At 43.6% G+C, this 23797-nt stretch overlaps 8 protein-coding genes across 8 annotated transcripts in view; 4 read left to right on the forward strand and 4 right to left on the reverse strand.

Moving 5' to 3' along the window:
* Nucleotides 1–18491, reverse strand: part of LOC306936382 (uncharacterized protein) — a gene marked incomplete at its 5' end in the record, with an annotated part of 450465 nt that extends 431974 nt beyond the window's left edge. The window contains one exon of the mRNA XM_079519874.1: nt 17898–18491. Within this exon, the coding sequence (XP_079376000.1) occupies nt 17898–18491 (594 nt within the window). The remainder of the gene's footprint in view (nt 1–17897) is intronic.
* Nucleotides 1129–3790, forward strand: LOC306936204 (protein SPT2 homolog; the record flags this gene model as incomplete). The annotated part of the gene is made up of 1 exon (XM_079519697.1): nt 1129–3790. The coding sequence occupies one exon, from the start codon at nt 1129–1131 to the stop codon at nt 3397–3399; it is 2271 nt and encodes a 756-aa protein (XP_079375823.1). The 3' UTR covers nt 3400–3790.
* On the forward strand, nt 5423–5797 carry LOC306936429 (histone H2B-like; the record flags this gene model as incomplete). Its single annotated transcript, XM_079519926.1, has 1 exon — nt 5423–5797. The coding sequence occupies one exon, from the start codon at nt 5423–5425 to the stop codon at nt 5795–5797; it is 375 nt and encodes a 124-aa protein (XP_079376052.1).
* Nucleotides 7904–23797, forward strand: part of LOC306936388 (histone H1.2-like) — a gene marked incomplete at both ends in the record, with an annotated part of 31556 nt that continues 15662 nt past the window's right edge. The window contains one exon of the mRNA XM_079519881.1: nt 7904–8473. Within this exon, the coding sequence (XP_079376007.1) occupies nt 7904–8473 (570 nt within the window). The remainder of the gene's footprint in view (nt 8474–23797) is intronic.
* On the reverse strand, nt 9599–9982 carry LOC306936419 (histone H2A-like; the record flags this gene model as incomplete). Its single annotated transcript, XM_079519914.1, has 1 exon — nt 9599–9982. One exon carries the CDS (start codon nt 9980–9982, stop codon nt 9599–9601), a length of 384 nt encoding a protein of 127 aa, XP_079376040.1.
* On the forward strand, nt 15112–15522 carry LOC306936405 (histone H3.2-like; the record flags this gene model as incomplete). The annotated part of the gene is made up of 1 exon (XM_079519900.1): nt 15112–15522. The coding sequence occupies one exon, from the start codon at nt 15112–15114 to the stop codon at nt 15520–15522; it is 411 nt and encodes a 136-aa protein (XP_079376026.1).
* On the reverse strand, nt 16767–17078 carry LOC306936444 (histone H4; the record flags this gene model as incomplete). Its single annotated transcript, XM_079519941.1, has 1 exon — nt 16767–17078. The coding sequence occupies one exon, from the start codon at nt 17076–17078 to the stop codon at nt 16767–16769; it is 312 nt and encodes a 103-aa protein (XP_079376067.1).
* On the reverse strand, nt 22505–22915 carry LOC306936407 (histone H3.2-like; the record flags this gene model as incomplete). Its single annotated transcript, XM_079519902.1, has 1 exon — nt 22505–22915. The coding sequence occupies one exon, from the start codon at nt 22913–22915 to the stop codon at nt 22505–22507; it is 411 nt and encodes a 136-aa protein (XP_079376028.1).

The raw sequence follows: 23797 nt of genomic DNA on the forward strand, positions 1-23797 counted from the left end.
CGATTTAACTACACTGATGTTTACATGAAGTCTCTAGTTCTCAAGCCTTGCGTTACTGCGAGACTTTGTATTTCTCCAGTCCACTAACTGGCAATAAGTAATTGCATAGGCTAGTACTGAACTAAGCGGGCCCTACACTGCTCTGTATTGAAATGTTATGAGAATATAGGTGCACCTTACATTTCATCATGTTTACAATAGTTCAGGTTAAACTAACTGGTTTTAACATAACATTAGGTTTTGATACAATAAATTAGTCATCTACATGTGTAATGGCACAATTTTATACTATGTAGCCTATGAATTTAATCATCTCCATTGTGTTATCAAGGTAGTCATGAAACAGTCAATATAGGCTACTCTATACATTTTATTGAATTTCCACAATTGTACTAAATATCACATTCTGTCCATTTTACGATGTTGCATCACATTCATGTCTGAATAAGTCTTCAGCTGGACTAACTGGTTTAGGTGGCAGGCTCTGTAGTGCCCTGAATGCATATTTCCAACCACTACAGAGTCTGTAGTGGTTGGACATATGCATTCAGGGCGGGAAGCCCATTTGGGGTTCTCTTCTTGTTGCCATTTACAACAGTTTAACAACATAACATTTCAGTCCTAAATGGGCTAATATTTGCCTATTTTTTTTCAAGGAAATCATGTTGTGGTCCTAAAAGGACATTTGTGTTTTAAATTATTTAATAGCAAGCCTATGCACTAATGACTGCATTTTGTAGTACGTAGGTCAGGCCTACTGCCTGAATATCAGCACCCACACATAAATAGATATAGTGAATCCTAACACGAACACTAGAGTGCACCATATAGGACTGTGTAGAATAAAAGAGACCCGCTATGATAAACATGATTAAATTATATGTGGTTGAAAGTACTTATAATTAAAGGACAGGCTAAATGTGCAAATTAAATCCATGCAGATTTCAGACCTTTGGTGAGAACAAAGACAGCAGAATGGGGGAGGGGTTCTGCAGCTTTGGCACCGCCCAGTGCACTGCAGAGCAGTCTGCCTGTCCCCCCTTACGTCCTCAGAACACACATAAAAGGGCAAGTCTCTGAGCTCTCAAATCACTCAGTTTTCTAACTGCAACTACAGCTGAACTCAAAATGTCAGGAAGAGGGAAAGGACAAACTGGACCACCCAAAAAGGTCCCACAGGTGAAAGGTGTGAGCTCTTCCGCTGTGCAAGCATTTCTAAAGAAACAAGAACTTCAAAACAGAAAGAAAGAAACGGACAAGAAGAAAGCAAAGGAGGAACTTACAGCCAAGAGGGTCGAGTTGAAGTCGTACCGTAAGGCACGTGCAATGGCTTCCAGAACTAAGGACAATTTCCATGGGTACAACGGCATCCCAGTGGTAGAAGAGCCCAAGAAGAGGAGATCAAAAGGCGATAAGAATGAGGATATGCCCATGAGTAGGCCAGATAATGATTATTACGATCCGGAGGATGAAGACAACTATGAGTACGAGAAGTCCGATTCTGAGCCCGAACCGGAGCCAGTGAGGCCAAGCAAAGCCTCCAGTAGTAGTGGTTATAGCAAGAGCAAGCCCATTTCCAAGAAACCAGCTGGTCCACCCCCATCCTTTGCGGAACTGCTCAAGCTGGCAGAGAAGAAGCAGTTTGAGCCAGTTGAAATAAAAACTAAGCTGGTCAAGGCCGACGAAAGACTCCGCACAGCTGATGAGATAAGGGAGATGGAGTTGGAGCGCAGAGCCAAGGGGCTGCCGGTTATGAAAGGGAGGGACTCAAGGCCAGAAAGAGATAGGGAAACCAAGTTCCAGTCTAGCTCAAGCTCATTTAGAAAAGGCACTTTAGAGAAAGAGCAGAGAAATGTGAAGTCTCAAAAGGGCTCATTGGAAAAGCCCACTTTGCCTATTGGGTCAGGGAATAGACCAAAGCCAACGTTTTCAAGTGATCGAGGCCTTAGTTCTGCTAAGCCCTCCCATAGTGACAGACCCAAACCCTCTCCTAGTGACAGAGACAGACAGAAACCCTCTCCTAGTGACAGAGACAGACAGAAACCCTCTTGTAGTGATAGAGACCGTCAGAAACCCTCTTCTAGTGATAGAGACCGTCAGAAACCCACTTCTAGTGATGGAGACCGCCAGAAACCGTATCCTAGTGACAGAGACAGACCAAAACCTTCTCCTAGTGATAGAGACCGACAGAAACCCTCTCCTAGTGACAGAGACAGACCGAAGACCTCCCATAGTGATAAAGATAGACCCAGGTCAGGCTTGTCTAATTCTTCAGGTGCCTTAAGCAGTAACGTCCCTTCTAAGGGAGCAAGTTCTCAGGTTCCAAACAAACATTCAGATCCCAGGCCCTCATCCGGCCACAAGTCCAGCACCACAAGTGACCTTAACTCACAGAAGGGACCATCATCGTTACCTCAGGGAAGGCCCGGAGCTATGCGGCCACCTGGAACATCTTCGATGGGCCAAAGACCTCAGCAGGGGGGCTCGGGACAACCAAGACCCAGTCAGGGAACCACATTAAAGGGAGGATCCACAGGTGGAGGCCAAAAGCCTGGAAAGGGAGAACCATCAAGGCCTGGAGGTAGCTCTGTGGTGAAATCGGGCAATGATGGACAGATGAGACCGGCGAATAATGGACAGATGAGACCGGCGAATAATGGACAGATGAGACCGGCGAATAATGGTCAGATGAGACCGGCGAATAATGGACAGATGAGACCGGGCAATAATGGACAGATGAAACCTGGCAATAATGGACAGATGAGAGCGCCGTCGAGTGGCACCTCAAAACAAGGGAGCCAACCTCAGGCAAGACCTGCAGGTGCACCCAGGCCTGGTGGGAATAGCCTCCAAGGAGGAGCCATCAGGCCCCCGGGGAGTGGACCTAGTCGCCCAGGAAGTGGGGCACCTGGGAGGCCAGCTGGCATGATGGGGTCTGAGACCATCTCAACGAGGGACTTCAGTGGATCAAGACCGGGTGTTCCCCCTCGGCCCGGCATGCCACAGAGGCCTGGCATGGCCCCTAAGCCAGGAATGCCGCCCAGACCTATGATGAGACCACCAGGAACAACGCTCCCACCTATCACCTCTGCATACAAGAGGCAGATGGATGATGAAGAAGATGACGAATATGACTCGGAGATGGAAGATTTCATTGATGAGGGAGACGATGAATCGAACGAAATCTCTAGACACATCAAGGAGATCTTTGGCTATGATCGGAGCAGATACAAGAGTGATGAGAGTGACTATGCACTGAAATTCATGGAGAGCAGCTGGAGAGACCAACAGAAAGAAGAGGCCAGAAGCCTGAAGATGGCCGTGAACGAAGATTTGGAGGAGGAGAAGCGAGAGTTGGACGAGATGAAGAGGGCAGCCAAGAGGAGAAAAATCTGTTAGCCATAAAATGAATAGAGAAAAACTCCAGAGTTTCTGGGCGGGTGCCAGCTTACCTACTTGGGAGGCCAACCACTGTGTCCACTTTCGTGCATCTTTAATTTGCTTTCTGCTTCTCTCAGATTACATTTGCTTAACAAGGAGGATGTCCAGTACCTGAAAGTGGACTTGAGAAGAGTTAATGGCAAGAAATAAACCAACCACATCTGACTTACATCATTCTATGAGAATATGCAGGATAGAATTCTCATATTTTCTCATGTTATGCTATTTATTTCCCTCTGTTAAATGTAATTAAGGTTTGCAAAGTTCAAGCCACAAAGTGGAACTACACTACTCAAGGCAGAAATATTTGTATACAAAATTGTAATAACCACAAAAAAAAGGAGTTGACAATGTGAAAAAAAAAAAAAAAGGAAAGGAGGAAAAGGTCTTGGAAAAGGAGGCGCCAAGCGTCATCGCAAGGTGCTTCGTGATAACATCCAGGGAATCACCAAGCCCGTTATCCGCCGTCTGGCTCGCCGTGGCGGAGTGAAGCATATCTCCGGTCTGATCTACGAGGAGACCCGCGGTGTCCTCAAGGTGTTCCTGGAGAACGTGATCCGTGACGCCGTCACCTACACCGAGCACGCCAAGAGAAAGACCGTGACCGCCATGGATGTTGTCTATGCTCTGAAGAGACAGGGACGCAATCTGTACGGATTCGGAGGTTAATAACGCAACCCAATAACAACCCAAAGGCTCTTTTAAGAGCCGCCCACATGCACTATACAGAGTTTATTCCATTCAAGTAGGCAATATTCGCTTCTAAGTTTGCATATGAGCCATGATTCATGGACTGACAGTGGTTGGGTCTGAATACAATCTATGTACATGTAACTACATAGTCCTGCACTGGAAGTCTGTATAGCGTGCCCTAAACAGCCAAGACACGTCTAAAATACGCACCGGCACTCGGAGTCCTCAGTGGCTGGCAGATTTGAAGTAGGCTGTAGACCATACTGCCAAAAGTTCAGGGTGTAAAAACTCACTGCACATTTAACCTCCAGCAAGCTACACAAATTCCAATTGAACATGTAATAGAACACGAAAGTAATTGTTATAACACGCTTTATAGTCAAGATAGAGAAACCAGTGTCCATTGGCACATCATTTTATATATCGTCTAGTCTAGAGAACTACGATGCTTATAAATGGTTGTGTTTTGGACTATAAAAGTTGAATGCAGATTAAATTCACACCCACTTTCCATCACATCAATTGATTCAATTTGGGGATATGGTTTGGGATAAATTGAGTTTGCATACCGGGATTCGAAACCGGGCCGTCTGAGTTGAAAACCAGGAATCCTAACATAATATATATCCCCCCCCCATCTTGAATCACGAACATGATGAAATCTGATTGATTTGAGGGGTACAGACTGGTCAGGGACATGGGTGAAATGAAATGAAATTAAATCTATATTTACCCAGGGTATCTGGGCTAAGCTCAAGAACTTGTTTCCAGCCAGGCCCTGCTCATAGAACACATTTCATCGTAGTGGTACAATGCCTTGTTCACGGGCACTTCAGCGGTGGTAATTTTAACGTGTCGGACGGCTGATTCGAACTAGGAACCTTCCGGTATCAAGACCGCGCCGCTATCCGTTCGGCCACCGCTGCCACCGCTGGGTCAATGGGGTCATATAAATATCTGACTGACTATAGAAAGTGTCTTCAAACTGGTTTTAAATAGCGCATAATCATATCCCTACCCTAATCTATATTTTAGCGGGACAAATATTATATCAGGCAGGAGGGAGAACTATTTTAGCGGTACAATAGATCAGGCAAGCGGGAGAACATTATGCAGAAACCAAGACAGTGTGAGACACCTCCCTCTCTGGGTCACGTGAGCAGTGGCAGCAGAAGCCAATCATATGCTAGGAGTCGCATACTTTATTTGCTTTGGCTTGCTATAAATACTGCTGCAACGCCACCAACCAACAGATCACTTCTTTTCTTCATATCACTGAGAAAGAATAATGCCTGAAGTTGCCAAACCAGCGCCCAAGAAGGGCTCCAAGAAAGCCGTCACCAAGACCGCAGCTAAGGGCGGCAAGAAGCGCAGAAAGTCCAGGAAGGAGAGCTATGCCATCTACATATACAAGGTCCTGAAGCAGGTCCACCCTGACACCGGTGTCTCTTCCAAGGCCATGGGCATCATGAACTCCTTCGTCAACGACATCTTTGAGCGCATCGCCGGTGAAGCCTCCAAACTGGCTCACTACAACAAGCGCTCCACCATCTCATCCAGGGAGATTCAGACCGCCGTTCGCCTGCTGCTCCCCGGTGAGCTGGCCAAGCACGCCGTGTCTGAAGGCACCAAGGCTGTGACCAAGTACACCAGCTCCAAGTAAACTGTTCTGTCTGCTAAACACAACGGTCCTTTTAAGGACCACCCATCTTTTCAAGAAAGAGTTGATCCACAACTGATTAATTACAAATGCGTTAAACAGCCATGCATTTGAACATTATGTAAAATTGGTGCTTTTAAATTCTGTGATTACAGAATGATTACAAGTGATGTCATTTGGCCCTCTTAATCCAGCGCAAAGCAAGAATAACATGGTAATGCATAGTATATATAAAACTTTTTTTTATTTCCTCTTGGCTTCTGTTTGGTCTGTGTACTTGTGAGTGTATAAATGTTATAGTATAGGGCTATACGTGGTTTCAATTTGATCTATCATAACAGTATTTAGGTGTCAGCGTTTTCAGTTAATGTACATTAAGTGCTACATATACCTAGAGCTCATGCCTCATCAGTCAGGAGTTTACTTTAAACTTCTGTTTGTGACATGTTTCGTGTGTGTGTGCGCTAATGTAGTTTATGGAAATGTGATCTATTTGGGTTTCAGTGTTCAGAACATTCAAGCTTTGTCACTACACTACATGTATGATCTATTGTCCTGCTAAAATAGTGTCTCACTGTCTTTGTTCCTGCATATTGTTCTCCGGTCTGCCTGGTCTATTGTCTCACTAGGGACTAGGGATCTATTGTCTCACTAGGGACTAGGGATATATGATAAACATTTAGGGTATATCTATATTTCAATTCGAATTAATAGATCTATTCCACACTCTAATTTAAATGTAACATGATTGTATACACATACATACTGGCACAATGTTTCTTGAGGGGAAATAAATCACACCCGTGTGAAGTGAGTGGTGCAAGTCCATGTGGGGTCCCCGGAAGTTCCAGACACACAGGACCACGGCCAGGGTTCCGGCCCGGTTCTGGCGAGCCGCCCCATGTTGAAACGGTAGAGAAATTAGAGAGTTACCATGTGGGGGTCCCAGAACATCCAGACCCACAGGAACGCACCCAGGTGGCCGGGCCGATTCCGGTGAGCCGCCCGAGTCCAAAACGGTTGAGAAATGACAGTTACCGTGTGTCACTGTAGTGTACTGTAGTGTACTGTACTGGCACACACAAAATCATCATATATACAGTTAATAGGTGTGTGTGTTAGTAGGTTGCGCACAGGTGGTGAAAAACAACCATGCTATTTTCGTGCTCAGCCTCAGACCCATGCAGTCAACCAGGCAGCCAGCCACAGACTGGCTGGCTGGCGAGTGACTGGCACCACTCAAAAAATAGAACCGTAGTCTTGTTTTAGAATGTGGAATATAAAACAATTCAGAAGCAGCAAACAAAGTGTCATTAATTGTCCTTACTCTCCTATTGTGTATGTAATAATAATAATACAAATAAATAAATGATATATATACACACATACATATGGTATAACTGTGCTATAACACCACACGCAAATGTGTGGTGTTTCATCTATTTTCCATTGAATTGAGCTATGTCATGTTTTTTGTAATTCAAATTATACATTTGAGTGTGAAATTACCTGAAACATGTCAGATTTCTCATCACAAAACAAGAGCTTAGCAGAGTGAGATAGTAGAAGTGCCCTCTGATAAGTCTCCATGCCACAGGGCCAAGAGCTGTGTTTGCAGACACTGGAAAGTTGTAAATTAAAAACAAAAATCTTCACCACAAACGACTAGTTTTACTTTTATTCCAAACCCAGACATCTCTGCTTGCTCTGCAGCAAATATGGAACAGGGTATCATATGTTAAAACTATTTTAAAAGACAAATGACAGAGGAAAGTTGACAAACAACTGTACATGTAAGGGTGTACAAGTGAGGTTTTAAACGTCCCTAAACAAAACACTGGACTCCTCAACGCTCCACATGGTTTGATTATGAAGCTAAACTCGTCTGCTATCTGCTCGAGTTTTTTGTATGACTTTAATCCATTTCTTTGTATGTATTTTATTTAGTTTTAGTTGTAGAGAAAACACAACTGTGTCAGTATTCTGCAGCACAGAGTACTGACCTAGTGGGTTGAGTCTACATCGTTCTCACATATCCTTTAAGTTCCACCCCCTTCTCCTCTTACAACATTCTCTACTCAGAGCATCTGAAACTCAAACCTCTACAGAATGGCAGAAGTAGCTCCAGCTCCAGCTCCCGCCGCCGCCCCGGCTAAAGCCGCCAAGAAGAAGGCAGCACCCCGACCCAAGAAGACCGGCCTCAGCGTCGCCGAGCTTGTCGTCAAGGCCGTGTCCGCCTCCAAGGAACGGAAAGGTGTCTCCCTGGCTGCGGTCAAGAAAGCTCTGGCTGCCGGCGGCTACGATGTCGAGAAGAACAAGGCCCGCGTCAAGGTCGCCGTCAAGAGCCTGGTCGCTAAAGGCACCCTTGTTCAGACCAAAGGTGCCGGCGCGTCTGGCTCTTTCAAGATGAACAAGGAAGCACCGAAGGCAAAGAAACCCGCGAAGAAGGCAGTCAAACCCAAGAAGCCGGCAGCCAAAAAACCCGCTGCGGCAAAGAAATCCCCGAAGAAGGCAGTAGCCAAGAAGCCTGCAGCCGCCAAGAAATCTCCCAAGAAGGCAAAGAAGCCTGCTGCTGCCGCTGCAAAGAAACCAGCAGTCAAGAAGAGCCCCAAGAAGGCGACCAAGAGTCCCAAGAAGGTGAAGAAGCCCGCTGCCGTCAAGAAAGCCCCAGCTAAGAAGGTAGCGAAGCCCAAGGCGGCGAAACCCAAGAAGGCTGCCGCCAAGAAGAAGTAAACGCCAACAGTCTGTTAACCCCACAAAGGCTCTTTTAAGAGCCCCCCACAACTTCATTTAAAGAATGTTCCTTTATTTAATCTAGTTGTCATGGCAATGAATGGTTAAGGAAACACACATTTAGCCAAAACAATAATTACGTACTGGGAAACAAATTCTTCAACACCATCCCGCCGAAATCAATGATTCTGCAGTACTCATACGTCAAATGAAGTGAAGAATATAGACTGAAGAATACCGGTAATCTTACCGTTTAACGATAAAGAAAAGCCTAGGCTCATGGCGGCATCAGCGTTCTGTAACTGGGCGTGTTCCGGTTAGTCTATTTCATTAGAGGTAATTCCATATTATATATAGCCTACAATTGAGCGCATGAATCCCAACTTCCATAATCAAACCGTATGGAGCGCATAAAACCACCCATGATAATGGGGATTCGTGCAGCATAAAACATGAGCAATTTGTGACCTAGTCCAAATTGAACGACAGAAGACACAAAGCCCCCTCGAGTCATCGTGCATGTTATATTAAAAACAATTTGTGCATACAAATCCGGGAAATGTTTAAGCCACTGTGAAAATATGAAACGTATTTTATATTATATTAACATAAAGCCCCCGAATGGATAAAATACACTGATATTGAAATATTCAACAAAAGGATAAATAACAGAAATATAAGTAACAGTTACAAATACAATAGCATATACCAAATTGATCTGAGTTTATACGCAAAATGCACTACATGGTGATATGTAGTTACTTGGAAGTAAGACAGCATTAAATGTGCATATGTAAATGTATAATGTAATATACATTTACATATAATGTAAATTAAATCAATGCAATGACTGAGCAAGACAGTGTGTGAGAGCATGTCTACTAATCCCAAAGCCTGTGATTAGATTAGGCTAAAGATTTGAAAACTAGACCTAGAGGAAAATTACACAAGTGATTCATATTGCTTTAGATCACGAAAACATTGCTTATATAAATAGAAGAGACTCTTTATATAGAAATTGTGGGTGGCTCTTAAAAGAGCCTTTTTGGGGTTTGTAACTTGGAAGCAGATTTATTTCTTGGCGGCTTTCTCAGTCTTCTTGGGCAGCAGAACAGCCTGGATGTTGGGCAGCACACCGCCCTGAGCGATGGTCACTCCGCCCAGCAGTTTGTTGAGCTCCTCGTCGTTGCGGACGGCCAGCTGGAGGTGACGGGGGATGATACGACTCTTCTTGTTGTCACGGGCAGCGTTTCCAGCCAACTCCAGGATCTCAGCGGTCAGATACTCGAGCACAGCGGCGAGGTACACTGGCGCTCCGGCACCAACTCTCTGGGCATAGTTGCCTTTACGCAGCAGCCTGTGGACACGACCGACGGGGAATTGGAGCCCGGCACGGGATGAGCGGGTCTTAGCCTTCGCCCTGGCCTTTCCTCCGGTCTTTCCTCTTCCGCTCATTTTGATGTAGGTTTATTTCTGGAGTAGAATCTCGAAGAAATGTGCTGAATGATAGGCGCGCGAGACGTTTTATACCTTCAACAACACAGAGAATAGTACTTCTGTATGTGCGGGTGTGCGCCCCACCAATCATAGAAACGGATGAGAGCGCGGGCTGAGTGTGTATGAGCTTCCAACCAATCAGTAGTAGTAGCATGTACTGCTCCTCCCAAAGAAGGAGGTTCCTGACCAGAGACAGCGTCTCACAGCCAATGAGCTTAAAATCAGCAGTTTGCGCCCTTTTTACTACAACTCCTAACTTTGCAGAGAGAGAAGAGAACATGGCAATAACCTAACAGTTCCAGACCGCTAGTCTTTGACTTTGTCTTTTAAGTAAGCATAGTTATACACCATATTATGTGGTGGTAATAATTTGTAGGAAATCATATTACATTTAGCCTATATTTAGTGTTAATCCCGAGTCGGCTAGACCTCGTTCAGCAACTAACTAACTAACCAACTAACTAGTGTCACAATTGCATGGATTCCAGTGCCTATATTCAAGTTCAATGCACATTTTAGTTCTAGTCCACAATCAACACTTCTGTGCAGCAAAGCACCGACATGTCCAAATATTGGAAGTTTAACCACATGAATATTGTGTGACGTGATTTTTATGTTAATTATTTCGTTAAGATCCCTACTTTCTTTGATTTAAATTTGTACATGCATCCCAGTGTCATGTGTTATTTTGTCACAAGTAGAAATGCTTATTTATTTGCCCCATATCATACACATACAACATAGAGCAAAGTATTTTCTTTGTTCAGGCCATAGTATGTACTTAGGTATTACAGCAGCCCCAGTCCAGTATAGTCTAGTTGCCAGCCCATAGAGCCCCATTGTGAACCCATACATGTTGAGTACACCAAAGTTTTATGTTAGGATGCTAACTTGCATATGTTGAGCAATTTTCATAATTGGCATAATATGTGACCATACCATTAACAAATACAAAACTGTTCGCCCCAATTCCAACTCGCCCCAAACGCCCTGACCATGAAGAACCATTGTATTTTTGAGGTAACAGCAGAGAGAGAGAGATATTTTTACCTGTGCTTTTAAACAGAGAGAGAGAGAGATATTTGTATTTGTGCTTTTAAACAGAGAGAGACAGAGATATGTTTACCTGTGTTTTTAAACAGAGAGAGAGAGATTCTTAAATGTACTTTTAAACACACACAGAGAGAGAGAGAGAGAGAGAGAGAGAGAGAGATTTTTACAAGAACACATGTTACATTAACCTTGTTGGCAATGAAACATTAACATAAGAGGCTAAATGCATATCCTAAACTAAATTAGGAGCAGTGGTGTGTTCTACTGTGGAACTCATTATAGGCTGTATGATGTTAAGAACAAAATAAGAAATAACCAACCAACAATATATGGTGTTGAGAAACCTTCAAAGGGGTGTATCTGATACATAGGAGCAGCAACAAACTGGGGTCTGATGTGTAGGAATGTGGCTGGCTATTGTTGAGGTGATGGTGGCTGGCCATGAACCATAGTTTAGACTTTAGAGCCATGGCACAGTGACTTGGTACGAGGTCCATGCATGCACATATAATAGGTACAAGCATTCCTTTGTCCCTCTGTCAATCACACTCCTTAACACTTAACAGAGTCCTTGCAGAGGGCAGACAGGGTAGGGGTCGAAGGTTATGAGGTGATGTTCTTCCTCTTTTGCACTAGGTATGTTGGTGTGTGGTTTTTTAATGTTGTACGGGTCACTGTGTGCCTTTGTTGTCTTGTATTGTGTATTGTTTTGTATTATATTGTATGGTATCTGTATGCTGCATGGCAGGTCCTTCTTTGAATTGGGGTCCAAGACAAATTTCTCCCTTTGGAGACAAAATAAAGAAACCTTGAAACCTTGACTTATACAATAGGCTTCCAGTGAATACTAATTAAGTGGCAGGCACCCTTCTTTCTACTATTGATTATTGCATTCCAATCCAACGTGGTATAGAATTACAGGGCGATTAATATTAGAAAATCAGTACAAAGCACACACACACACACACACACACACACACACTCCTGGGGGTCCCTGAGCCACAGTTTGATAACAAGATTAGTAGGGAAGTCTCAAGATTCAAGATTGCTTTATTTGTCATTCTTTCCAAATGCAGCAGCAGAAAAAAAACGAAATTATGTTTCTCCTAGTTAAAAGACAGGCTCATACAAGAATACATATATCAAGTGCAAGATATATATATAAGTCTGTGAAAGATTTCACGTAAATTGCACACTGTTCATGATTTGAGTCATTTTCAAAAATCCACCTGTTGGTGGCGCTGTAACAGGACAATGTGAAATATTCCTCAGCTAGTAGGAAAGTCTGTGAAATATTTCACAGTGGGATATATTCCTCAGCCTAGTAGGAAAGTCTGTGAAATATTTCACGTAGTGTAAGTACTGTACTTTTAGACAGACATAGAGGATGCAATATATATATGGAAATAGCACAACAACATGCATAAGGTAATTTCAGTAACAATCAGTGTTGTAACTAACGACCTTACATCACGTTACGTTACCTAACGGCGCTACTTTTTGCAGTAACTTGTAACGGAGGCTTTACATTTCCCTATTCCATAACGGCCTTATAGTTATTGTCCGAGCGTTACCCGCGTTATAGCGTTATTATGTCAACGTATGATCCAAGTGAAAAGTTTCCCCATACAGCGCCGTGAGTCTGTCATACAGGCTCTGTGCTGACTGCTGTGTTGTACTGTGTTGACAGTTTTGTTTGTGCTCTCATACTAGCCTCTGAGCCCACATGGCTACGCACCCTAACTTGAACAAAGCATGTCGCAGAAGAGGTCATTGATTGGCTAACGTAGGGCCAGATTTCAGGGTAAGCCAATCAGAGACAGTCTGACAGAGTAGGGTGGGTCTTACTCGTATGTACTCATATGTAAACACAGACAGACACACAAACCCTTTTTACGCATACACAAAAAAGGCCGGTTGAACGAACATTACCACACGCTACGACAGCGAGATCGGATGCTTTGTGGGTTACAAGCATTATTTGAGTACTTGCGGGTAAAGGAAATGTTTTAAAATGCCATGGAGTGTCCCTGCTGTGTGTGATTCCCCGCACTTCCTTTATTATTATTGCTGCTGCTGCATCCCTCCAGGAGGGACCCTCCTGCGCTAGCCAGCATTAGCTAGTGGGCGCCGCAGTACAGTGCCTGACGTTAGCCGTGCGTTAGCCTTGCACAACGTTGCATGCTAACGGATCCCCGCGGGACCGTGGCCACCTCCCCGGGCACAGATATATATAAACTATCTATGGGCACAGTGATAGGGCTGCCCTCTCCCCCCCTTCCCCCCCAGAAAAACATCGAGGTGCTAATTGTGTGGCGGACAGAAAGCATTGTCCACAGCCAAGAAGAGCAATGCAAATCTAAGAAAGCATCTTAAATCAGTCCATGAGCTAGGCTGCCTCATATCACCAAAACAGACAAAGATCGATTTTAAATCGCCACAGAGGCATGTCACCAAGAGTCAACTTGACAAAATGATTGCCAGGTATTTTGTTGAGGAAATGCTTCCCCTCTCAACGGTGGTCTGTTCCTTTCAGAGCACTGGTCAGCAAAATACCAGTGAAAGCAGGGCCAATGTGCAGAAATACATTTTCTAAATACCTGAACAGTGAATATTCTAAAATGGAAGATGAGCTCAAAAATACATTTGATGAATTAGAATATCTCTCTACCACTGCAGATATATGGACTCATTTTTTATTTGATTATTATTATTTTTTTCATATTGCAAATTTGTTTTGAAGGCAAGTTGAGGCTACAATAAAGATGCCAAAATTTCTGAACATGTTTTATTGTTCCACTAAATTTCATAATGTTAGGAGGGAGTTGTCTTTTCTCTTACTGTGCGACAGAACAAAAAACCTTCTTTTAAATCGTTTTTTATATTATTATTTTTTAAAGTAAAGTAAAGTAACTTTAAAAGTTACTTTCATAAAGTAAAGTAAAGTAAAGTAACTTATCTAAAAAAAGTTACTTTTTTAGATAAGTAACTATAACTATAACTCTTTACTTTTTAAAAGTAACTTGAACAACACTGGTAACAATGGATGAATGGAGGGTGATGCATGGCTATATGGAAATGGTACAACAACCACAACAAGGTGATGCATGGTAATGCATTGCATATCCACGCTTTGGGGCGATATATCCATGCTTTGGGGGCGAGCTATCCAAGGCATTGGGTCGACCGTTCTTCAGTTTTCGTGCGGGAGAGTTGGAAAAGGGGCGAGCGTACCTGTTACCATGGAGAATTCATTCTTTATCCATGCATCATTTGACCAACAACAAGAAACTGGTTCTAAATGTTTTAATATGAAGAAATCAACGTGGGGCAAGATATCCACGCTTTGGGGTGACAGGTCTTCACTTTTCACAGGGGCGAATTGGAAAAGGGGCGAGCTTACCTGTTACCCCATTAATCCAAATCTCATCATGCTTTATGTAGCATGTGACATGTCAAACTAGGGGGTTTTCATGGTGCTGAATCCATTCCAAGCATTAGTTTTGGAAAATAAACACTCATTGGGCTATAAACGGCCATAGCTACTTGCCCAATTGTGCGGATATGGCCGTTTTAGCCTAAGGAGTGTATTGTGTGCAAAACTAATGCTTGGAATGGATTCAGCATCATGAAAAACCCCTAGTTTGACATGTCACATGCTACATAAAGCATGATGGAATTTAGATTTTTGTTTCCCTTATAGGTTGTTAATGGTATGGTCAGATATGCCAATTGTAAAATTGCTCAACATATGCATTAGCATCCGGTAGCATACTAAACATTTCTAACATAAAACGTTGGTCTTACTACATTACTCTGGGTGTACTCAACATGTCCGGGACCGGGTCATGGGACCGGGACCGGGTTCTACTTTTGACTTTTGCAAGAGTTCCCCTCTCCAATCGATGCATGGTACCTCCCCAAACAAGGAGGTCCCTCACCACTGACCAATCGGAGAACAACGGCGTCTCAGAAGCGCAAATAAAAGCAGCAGTTTGCTCTGAGTCTGCAACTTATTTAGAGAGCAAGATACAATGGCAAGAACCAAGCAGACCGCTCGTAAGTCCACCGGTGGCAAAGCGCCCAGGAAGCAGCTCGCCACCAAGGCAGCTCGTAAGAGCGCGCCGGCAACCGGTGGAGTGAAGAAGCCTCACCGTTACCGTCCCGGTACAGTGGCTCTGAGGGAGATCCGTCGTTACCAGAAATCCACCGAGCTGCTGATCCGCAAGCTGCCCTTCCAGCGCCTGGTGAGGGAGATCGCACAGGACTTCAAGACCGACCTGCGCTTCCAGAGCTCTGCAGTCATGGCTCTCCAGGAGTCTGCCGAGGCTTATCTGGTCGGTCTGTTTGAGGACACCAACCTGTGCGCCATCCACGCCAAGAGGGTGACAATTATGCCCAAAGACATCCAGCTGGCCCGTCGTATCCGCGGAGAACGTGCTTAAACCTTTCTGACACTAGTAGAACCCCAAAACGGCTCTTTTAAGAGCCACCCATCTATTTATTTTAAAGAGCATTTCCCACATTGTTATTTGGTCAGTGGCATATGAGCAATGAAATAATATAAGTAATTTTTCTGACTATAATCTCTTCTCCCACTAACGATCCAAATTGTTGCGTAATTGCCACTTACACTATACACTGGTTAAGATGCCACCCCCCCCCCCCCCCCCCCCCTCTTTAAATCAAACATGACTTTGGCAGTTGGTGGCTAACGGCTGCCACTGTTCAATTCCATTTCAATTCAAAGGGCTTTATTGGCATGAGAAAACATAGTTTACATTGCCAAAGCGCAATACAATCAAAAAAAAATGTGTACATTTGAACGTAAGAATCTTCAATAGATCAATTTCTATATTGTACCAAGATCACTGGATGCAGGTATAGTGCAGGAATATACACAATGATTAGTCTTTAGGGTGGTTGTGTTCCGTTTGATATCCTTCTATCACAGCAACTCACGAATCTTGCTGCTGTGTTTGCACTGTTCACGACGTGATACAGAGGGTGGCGCTCAATGGAGTCAGTGTTGTCTTTGTTTCTGCATAATGTTCTCCCGCCTGCCTGATCTATTGTCCCGCTAAAATATAGACTAGGGATTTAATTCCGATGAGCACATTTAATTAATAGCTCTATTCAACTGTATCCCAACAGATATATGCTGGCAAATCGGTGAATTTAATCTGCATTAGGCTTTATAGTCAAATAAATCTATCTTGCATCTTTATATTGCACTGCAAAGATGTGGAATAATAATAAAAACACAGCATCTTTATCTTAATTGTATAATTTGCATTAGTGTTATATTTCATATTCGCTTGATATGTGTGCATGTATCTTGCTGAAGTAAAATGAGCAATGCGATTTTTTTACACCGTGGACTTTTGGCATTATATAATCTGTTATAAAACGTGGCATTGTGCGTCATGGCTTCAGGCCAACGGATCTAAACCTGAACAGGCGCTGGGGACTCGATCGGGCGCGTTGTCGCATATTACATATAAATAAAGACATTTCAATGCGGGACTATGATGTTGCAAGTTTTACATGAAAGGATGCCTAATCACTGTCAGTCCATGAATCATAGCTCACATAGACATTGCCTACTTGAATGGAATAAACTCTGTATAGCGCATGTGGGCGGCTCTTAAAAGAGCCTTTGGGTTGTTGGTAGATCAAGTCAGCGTTATTAACCTCCGAATCCGTACAGAGTACGTCCCTGTCTCTTCAGAGCATAGACAACATCCATGGCGGTTACGGTCTTTCTCTTGGCGTGCTCGGTGTAGGTGACGGCGTCACGGATCACGTTCTCCAGGAACACCTTGAGGACACCGCGGGTCTCCTCGTAGATCAGACCGGAGATACGCTTCACTCCGCCACGGCGAGCCAGACGGCGGATAGCGGGCTTGGTGATTCCCTGGATGTTATCACGAAGAACCTTGCGATGACGCTTGGCGCCTCCTTTTCCAAGACCTTTTCCTCCTTTCCCTCTTCCTGACATTTTGAGTTCAGCTGTAGTTGCAGTTAGAAAACTGAGTGATTTGAGAGCTCAGAGACTTGCCTTTTTATGTGTGTTCTGAGGACGTAAGGGAGGACAGGCAGAGCGAGCTCTGGGCTGCGTGGGCGTTGCTAACTCCGCCCCCCCACAACACACGCGCGCGCGCGCGCACACACACAGTCACACACAAAACTACTGTAGCTCTATCGCATTTTGTATTTTATATTTGTATTGGTCTAAAATATTGTCTATACATACATTCATCAATCCACTTGCTGACCGGCTGTCGATATTGAGCAATTGTTTTTTTTATAGGGGTTCATATGTGACCATACCATTGACATCCTGTTTTAAGGCAAAAATGTCAAACTTTCATTGTGCTTTATTGTACTATTACATTTTAAATGGCATTACTCAATACAAATGTTATTTTGAACAAAAACCATGACCAAGGCAATAGCAAACGTGGATTCACAAATGTTCAATATTCATTAGGGATGAGGATATTTGCAAGCATCCATAACTAGTAACAAATAAGTGTGTTGGATGAGCACAGCATAAATAGGCCAGCAGCAGAATTGTTGTTGGAATAAATCAATTTAGCAAGGGCCATTGTTTGTGTCCTTATGCCTATTATACATAAATACATATGAACTTTTTAAGCTGGCTATTTTTCCAGTGACAATTACGTAAATGAAGTAAAGATAGGATACTCTTATAAAATAATGTGGTTGGCTCTTAAAAGAGCCTTTTGTGGGTATAAATATGGAGAGTTTACTTCTTTTTGGGAGCGGCCTTCTTTGCTGCCTTGGGTTTGGCAACCTTCTTGGCTGGAGCTTTCTTGGCTGCTGCGGGCTTCTTAGCCACTTTCTTGGGGCTCTTGGCGGCCTTCTTCGGGCTTTTGGCCACTACTTTCTTGGCGGCAGGCTTCTTGGCTTTTTTGGGTGATTTCTTTGCGGCTGCGGGCTTCTTAGCTGCCGCCTTCTTGGGCTTCTTAGCCGCTACGGGTTTGGCTGCAGCAGGCTTCTTTGCTTTAACTGCTTTCTTAGCAGCAGGTTTCTTTACCTTCACCGCTTCTGCCTTGTTCATCTTGAAAGAGCCGGACGCGCCGGTACCTTTGAGCTGGACCAGGGTGCCTTTAGCGACCAGGCTCTTGACGGCGATCTTGACGCGGGCCTTGTTCTTCTCCACATCGTAGCCTCCGGAAGCCAGAGCCTTCTTGACCGCAGCCAGGGACACACCGCTCCGCTCCTTGGAGGCGGACACGGCCTTGACGACCAGCTCAGCGACGCTGGGCCCGGTCTTCTTGGGTCTGGGTGCTGCCTTCTTCTTGGCGGCCTTGGCCGGTGACGGAGCTGGTGTCTTCTTGGCGGCCTTGGCCGGTGACGGAGCTGGTGCTGGTGCGACTTCTGCCATTGTCTCGGATAGTAGGTTGCTCTTCCTTCTCTCAAGTAAACTCTCACAGACTGATGCTGAACGCTCTGACGGGGCTGGACTTAAACACCACATGAGAACCATTTAGAGTCAACACACACAGGCCCTCTTCTCTCTTGTGCCACTTGTGTTTTCTCCTCGATTAAAACAAGTTATAACAAACTACTGTGTATATTATTTAATGCGACAAAGACCTGACCAGTTAACACACACGTGCCTTTCTGTCATGAATATATCTAAGATGAAAGCAGTGCACTCCTTTTTAGTAATAACCTCAAAACATCACCTGTCTACAGTCAGAGCACAGTGTTGCCTCTGTCATTTTTCTTCTAAAATATTGTAAACTATGTTCTAATAACAACAATACTCACAATCAATTTAGTAGACATTCCTGGTGACGCAATACCATAAACTATACTTTTGTTATGTCATCCATTTTGCTATAAATTTAATGTTTTCTGACCGCAGTAAACACACTCATCACACGCCATTTTTAGGGAAAAATGACTCACTGTGATCATACAACTAAGCATGTTTAAATCTACAATCAATTGTATCTGTATATTTGATTATGGAGAAAACACACATCTAGGTAGGCCTAGATACTTCATGATGCAATGGGGCAGCGGTGGCTCAGGGGTAGAGCTGGATGGTAACCGTAAGGTTGCCAGTTTGAACCCAGGCTCCCCCAGAGTTACTGTCAAAGTGTCCTTGAGCAAGACACTGAACCCCTAATTGCTCCCGATGTGCTAGTTGGTGCCTTGCATGGTTTCCGCTGCCATCGGTGTATGAATGTGTGTGTGAATGGGTGAATGTAATGCACAATCTCTGTAAAGCGCCTTGGATAAAGGTGCTATATAAATGCACCATTTACTATTTGTCATGCTGCAAAACATGATTAACTCATCATTGAGCTCTAAATAAAACCAATAAGACGCCTGAGGGCGAGAAGCTAAAGGGCGAGGTCGCGTGCATGCATTTGCCTTGTTGATGGCAGACGGCTGGGCGAGCGCTGGTGCTTTGGCATGGACGGTCAGATCAACATGGAATGAATTATGTAGTGACCATATAAGGAACATGTCTTGAGTGTACAGGGTTTGATGAGGTCAGATCAACATATGGAATGTCAGAAGAGGTCAGCTCCATACAGTATATGGAGATCTAAAGGGTGGTAGCGGGGAAATTCTCTTTGATGAGGTACAGGGTTTGATGAGGGCCGGGCCTTAATTTTCGGGCCTGTTGAGGTTCTCGGCTGCACTAATAACTTTGGGGCAGGCCCGTCTAGAGTTTGAATAGTCTATAATCTAGTCTATAATAACGACACAATTCAATTCACTTCAAATGAGCTTTATTGGCATGTGTTTACATTGCCAAAGCAAGTGTCAAAATATAATTAAAATGGGGAAAGTATACATTTGGAGGGGGTACAGCATTTTGTAAACAGAGATATGTAACATTGCATCGTTATATACATGTTATACAGGGTATAAAGCTTTTTGGGTCATTTTGGTACAAATAGCATGATTTTTTTTTCCTCAGGACTATTTTAAATAGTATACAGAAAACTCAAACGTATGATGTGTTTAAAGGTATCATCTCTTTCTACATGTGCAGTAGGTCTAGCAGTCTACTTGGTACAGATAGTAGTCCTTAGGGTGGTTGTATTCCATTATTACATGGCTTGGTTGAATGCTTGATTCTGATTGGTCAATCGCTTAATTCAGCGGTGAGTTATCTCATGATAATGACCGCTCCGCTGTATAATGACCGCTGCCTAATCAAACCCTCTGAGCACCACCAGCTGCGCGGCTGCTCCCCGCTTGATTTACTGCCGTTTCCAACATAACAGCCATGTAAACACACACACTAGTGACACACAATGTAATTTACAGCTAAACGTTGCTCTTAAAAATGTTTTTGAAAACATTTGAGCGAGAAATAGACGAAGCAGGACCCGAAAATGGATTCTATTTGATCAACTCACTTCCTTGTTTTCTGACAGTGCTGCAGCCCTGCAGCTGGGCAGACGCAGCCAGCGCGAACTTATGGAATACTTTTTTTGTTGTGTTTTGGGTCAATGTATTAATTTACGTTAGTTAGCCATGTAATAAGCGGGATAATATCTGGCTAGGTGGTCATCGTCGGGATATAATTCACCTTCAGGGAGTGTAACCACCTCGGCTTCGCCTCGGTGGTTAAACCCCCTGTCGGTGAATTATCTCCCGACAATGACCACCTAGCCAGATATTATCCCTTACTTGGCTAACGTTCCTTTGTCGTAACAGTTCACTCTTGCTGCTGTGTTTGCACATTGTTGTATTTCTCCAAATAGGTATGGGAGTTGTTTGTCAAATCATTGGTCATAGTTTCAAACTCACTTTAGGTGTGTGTAATCTGCGGGAAATATGTGTCTCTGATGTCTTGGTATAGTGGGCAGGTGGTTAGGAAGTGTAGCTCTGTTTCCACCACATTTTGTGTTTCCACAAAGTTTGGCTTTCATTATGCTTTACGTAGCATGTGACATCATATGTCAAACTAGGGTTTTTTCATGACTCTGTATCCATTCCAAGCATTAGTTTTGCACACAAAACACTCCTTGGGGTAAAAACGGCCATTGCAATCAGCAAAAATGTGATGAGGTCAGCACATTTTGGGGAATTTGGGCACATGTGGGAAAGTGTCTATGGCTGTTTTTAGCCCAAGAAGTATTTTTGTGTGCAAAACAAATGCTTTAAATAGATTCAGAATCATTAAAAAAAAAACTAGTGACATGCCACATAAAGCATAATGAAAATCTTGCCTTATATAGGATGTTAATGGTATGGTCTCATATAAACCCCTATTATTTAAAGAGAAAAAAGCTCAATACCGACAGCCGGTGAGCAAGTGGATTCATGGATGTATGTATACAATATTTTAGGCCAATAAAAAAGACTATATACCAAATTTCCCACTTGTTTGACAAATATATTTCGGTATGAATAAGAAATAAGAATAAGAAAATGAATTACACATGGGTACATTGACACTGAGGATTTGACTGTGCCACATGTGCATTGTGCGTTAGAGTTAGACAATACATTTAGCACACTTTGAATACCCCCCAAATACTAGAAACATGCTCAACCCCCACCTCCACTTTGATAAGCCACTGATAGTTACGTAGATTAGATTTACACCAAAACTCTACAGTAGCTTTGTACAGCACTAGACCAGAGGTAGCCCTACTGATTTAACTCTACAGTAGCTTTGTACAGCACTAGACCAGAGGTAGCCCTACTGATTTAACTCTACAGTAGCTTTGTACAGCACTAGACCAGAGGTAGCCCTACTGATTTAACTCTACAGTAGCTTTGTACAGCACTACACCAGAGGTAGCCCTACTGATTTAACTCTACAGTAGCTTTGTACAGCACTACACCAGAGGTAGCCCTACTGATTTTAAACCCTGCCATTTTTACAGCAATATGGGAAAATCATCTTTCCTATTTTCTGCAGCAGTTCAGTGGAATGACTTGCCCTCCAGCTGATCAGTTCCTAGACAAAATCTAGTTTTTATTGGTTGGGTTTTGTGTACCTTGTTTGTTTCTTGTTATGTCTTTGTCTTCCACCCCTTTCCCAAAAGGAACAGGGTCAGGGAAAAATACAAATGGTATTTTGTTTTTGTTACTCCCCATGTCCCCTTTCCCCAAAAGGAAACGGAAAGTTGTATATATTTATGTAGATTAGACCAACTCTACATCTACAATGGGTGTGCAAAACAAATAAACTAAAGGCATATTATACATACCTATGCGTACATAGCTTGCACAAAGCATTAGTTATTGTAGCAAAAAACTTATACTAAATAAATGTCAGCAGTTTCTGGCTTTTTGTCATGTTAGTTGAACGTGCATGACTACTAGAAAGTGTATAAAGGAATAATTTATCTTCAAATAACACATTTGGTGGCTCTTAAAAGAGCCGTGTTGGGGTTGTGACAGGTACAGATTAGTCTAAGCACGTTCTCCGCGGATACGACGGGCCAGCTGGATGTCTTTGGGCATGATGGTCACCCTCTTGGCGTGGATGGCGCACAGGTTGGTGTCCTCAAACAGACCGACCAGATAAGCCTCGGCCGACTCCTGGAGAGCCATGACGGCGGAGCTCTGGAAGCGCAAGTCTGTCTTGAAGTCCTGGGCGATCTCCCTCACGAGGCGCTGGAAGGGCAGCTTGCGGATCAGCAGCTCGGTGGATTTCTGGTAACGACGGATCTCCCTCAGAGCCACTGTACCGGGACGGTAACGGTGAGGCTTCTTCACTCCACCGGTTGCCGGCGCGCTCTTACGAGCTGCCTTGGTGGCGAGCTGCTTCCTGGGCGCTTTGCCACCGGTGGATTTACGAGCGGTCTGCTTGGTTCTTGCCATTGTATCTTGTTCTCTAAAGAAGTTGAGAATAGAATGCTTAGTGCACTGAAAACTGCTGCTTTTATTAGCGCCTCAGAGACGCCGTTGTCGTCTGATTGGTCAGTTGTCAGGGTACCGCCTTGTTTGGGGCGGTATCATGCATCACTGGCACCGATTGGAGGGGAACTCTTACAAATGTCATAGCCTACTGGACTGGGGTTGCTGTGCAAATAAATACTATGAAATACTAGTTTCCATTGCAAACTGAATGCATTGCTGTAGGCATATTTCGTATGACATGGAAAAAGTATAAAGTAGAAATAAGTCTACACTGCTGTTTAATTCTGTGTCTTTTCCCGCTCACTGTAAACATTGCAAGGGCCTAAATGTGTATGCTTAAAAGTCACGTTTGTATTCGGTTTTTGCACTGATCCTGTGTACCATAATCTATATCATGAGTTTATCACAATTATAGAAAACAGGTGCACCTACATATAAACATGTATTCACAACTTGGAGTAAAATACACATTTTAGTAGTGCTTAATACATTGTTTGGATCATAACATTGTGTTTTAGTAGTGTTATACCCATACTTAATACGCCCTGAAGAAGGCAGTTGTACTGCCGAAACGTTGGTTTTTACTCTGCATCCTAATAAATAATCTGCACTTTGGCTTTGTGTGTGCAGCCACTCTTTTGTCTTTTTAATGTTTCTTCCGTGAGCTGGCACCACTACTAAGACTGGTGTGTGTCTAGCATCCTCCTGCACAGTATTAGTAGTGTTATATATCATAGTATAATAGAAAGCTTCTCCAACGTAGTTCATACTAAATGTAGTCATCGTTATTGTCTCCACCAGGCCGAAGGCATGGGGAGAGAGTATGTTTTGCACTCCGTCCGT

The sequence above is a fragment of the Electrona antarctica genome, assembly GCF_951216825.1.
Source record: "Electrona antarctica genome assembly, chromosome: 14".
NCBI classification, from domain to species: domain Eukaryota; kingdom Metazoa; phylum Chordata; class Actinopteri; order Myctophiformes; family Myctophidae; genus Electrona; species Electrona antarctica.